General features: G+C 29.1%; 1 protein-coding gene across 1 annotated transcript in view; it reads left to right on the top strand.

Moving 5' to 3' along the window:
• LOC122256226 (protein turtle-like) overlaps positions 1–2,500 on the top strand; it is a 504,764-nt gene that overhangs the window by 491,227 nt on the left and 11,037 nt on the right. Inside the window, exon 14 of the mRNA XM_086536373.1 lies at positions 530–940. Within this exon, the coding sequence (XP_086392499.1) occupies positions 530–940 (411 nt within the window). The remainder of the gene's footprint in view (positions 1–529; positions 941–2,500) is intronic.

Below are 2,500 nucleotides of genomic sequence, written 5' to 3'. Positions count from 1 at the left end.
TATGCTGCTAGAGTGGAGAAATGAGCTGTATTCTCAGAGTTCTTTTATCTTTCCATAGAAAGATACTGAAATGATATGCTTATATCTATATATGAAAGATAACAAGGAAATAGTTGTAAAATATAACATAATTATAATTGTCGTCAGAAAATCAGTATTAGCATACTTCCCTAACTTTGTCTGTTTATCATCAGCGTCACAAATGAACAAAAACAACAGGAAAATAACATGTGCGCATAGAAATATACGATTGTTGATTTCGATTATATCGTTAGTTGAGGATTCTTCTCTTAATCGAAAAATCCCGGCTTAGTTCTCCCTTCTTTTTGCATTTAACTTCATCCCTCTGCATTTACATATAGATATAGATATACATATAACTTTAAATTTGTATTTTCTATAAAACGAGAAGGTCATTAAGCAACTTACTAAATAATCTTTAACATTCATCACTTCCAAATGACTGAATGAATCTGGTCATAACCCTCAACTAATCTCCACTTTTCTCTTTCCCATTCTCCTCCTACAGGTGAAAACAAGTCCCTCCTCTCGTCTCCCCTTATCATCATCTTCGTCAGTATATTAGGGGTCTTCCTGTTCCTCATCCTCATCCTCGTCCTCGTCACTCGCTGGAGGAAGAACAACAACACCGGAGGGACGAGTGGCTCCACCTCCGTCGTGGCTTCGTCGAAATCTTCTCCTCCCGTCGAAGGCCAGGCAGGAGGAGGAGGAGGAGGAGGAGGAGGAGGAGGAGGGCTTCAAGAGGTGGGCGAAGGAGGAGGTGATGACAGACAAGGAGGGATGGGCAAGGACGAAGGGATGGAGAAACAGCAACAGCAGAAGGCGAGTAAACCGAAGAAGAAAGTGGTCGTTATAGAGAATGGGAAGGACCGAGTGGGCCTGAGTGACGTTGCGTCTGCGGATGTTACGACATCTAAAGGTTCGTCTTTTCTTCAATACATATTCCTTCTTTTTATGTTGCCATACAGTGATGAAATATAGATATATGCTGAATGCATGAAAAAAAAAAAAATGAAGTAATGTTTGTAAAATTCGTTTTTACATTTTTTTATTCCATCAGTTTATATATATCATCATTGAGTCTATTTTTAATGTTGATGTTGATATCATCATCATTATTGTTGCTGTTATTGTTTTCATTATCATTATCATTTTTATTATTATTATTATCATCAATATTATCATTATTACCGTCATCGTTATTATCATTTTTATTATCATTATCATTATTATTATTATCATTTTTATTATCATTATCATTATTATTATTATCATTATTATTATTATCATTACTATCATTATCATCATTATTATAATTATCATTATTATTATTACTATTATTATTATTATTATTATTGTTATTATTATTGTTATTATTATCATTATTATTATCATCATTTCGTCATCATTATCATCATCATCATTATTGCTTTTATAATTGTTATCATTATCATTATAATATTTCTTATCATTATCATCATCATCATTATCCTCATCATTGTTATTATCATCACCATCTCCATTATTATTTTCATTCTTAGATTCTGCCAATCATCAATCTTCTACTTAAGTTTGACATTTATTACAATGCACTGCGTAGAGTTGGCACTCTTGGCATCCCTCTTCCCTCTTGTTAAAATGCCAGGCTTCGAGATCTGTCACTAGATTTATACACGAGCTCGTCATAGCCGTCCATTCATAGAACTTGCCACGTTCAAGATTTTTTGAGTGTCCTTTGCCAGGCTTGTTTTTGAAATCATGATTTTTGTTGATTGCCATCTTCGTTATTTTTGTTTTTGTTATTCTTATTAGTATGATTATAGATCCTTTTTATTATTATTATTATCATTATTATGACTATTGTCATTATTATTATTATTGTTATTATTATTTATTATTATCATTATTATTATTATTATCATTATTAGCATTATTATTATTATTATCAGTATTATTATTATTATTATCAGTATTATTACTATTATTATATTTATTATTATTATCATTTTTATTATCATCATCGTCATTATTGTTGTTGTTGCAATTATTATATTTTTATATAATTACTATTGCCATTATTACTTTTGGTCTTACCATCAATATTATCAAATTTATTTTTTATCTTTATCATCATCATGGTAATTTTAACATTAATGTTATTATTAATTTAGCTGCTGTTGCTATCATCAACATTGTTATCAGTATCAGTATCATTTTGTTATTGTTGTTATTATTATTATTGTTGTTATCATTGTCATTCTCGTTATAATTTGTATCATATTCATTAACTACTATTATCATTATTATCATTATTAGCATTATTCGTATTGTCTTAATTGTTATTAATATTATTATTATTATCACTATTATTATTTTCATCAATAATAATAATTATTATTACTATCATCATTTTCATCTTTTCCATCGTTATTTTCATTGTTGTTGTTATTAGTACTGTTATTAGCATTAGTATTATTAT

This window comes from Penaeus japonicus, unplaced genomic scaffold (genome assembly GCF_977035675.1).
Source record: "Penaeus japonicus unplaced genomic scaffold, GWHDUDI00000001_assembly GWHDUDI00000004, whole genome shotgun sequence".
NCBI classification, from domain to species: Eukaryota; Metazoa; Arthropoda; class Malacostraca; order Decapoda; family Penaeidae; genus Penaeus; species Penaeus japonicus.
This window is presented reverse-complemented; position numbering and strand designations above follow the sequence as displayed.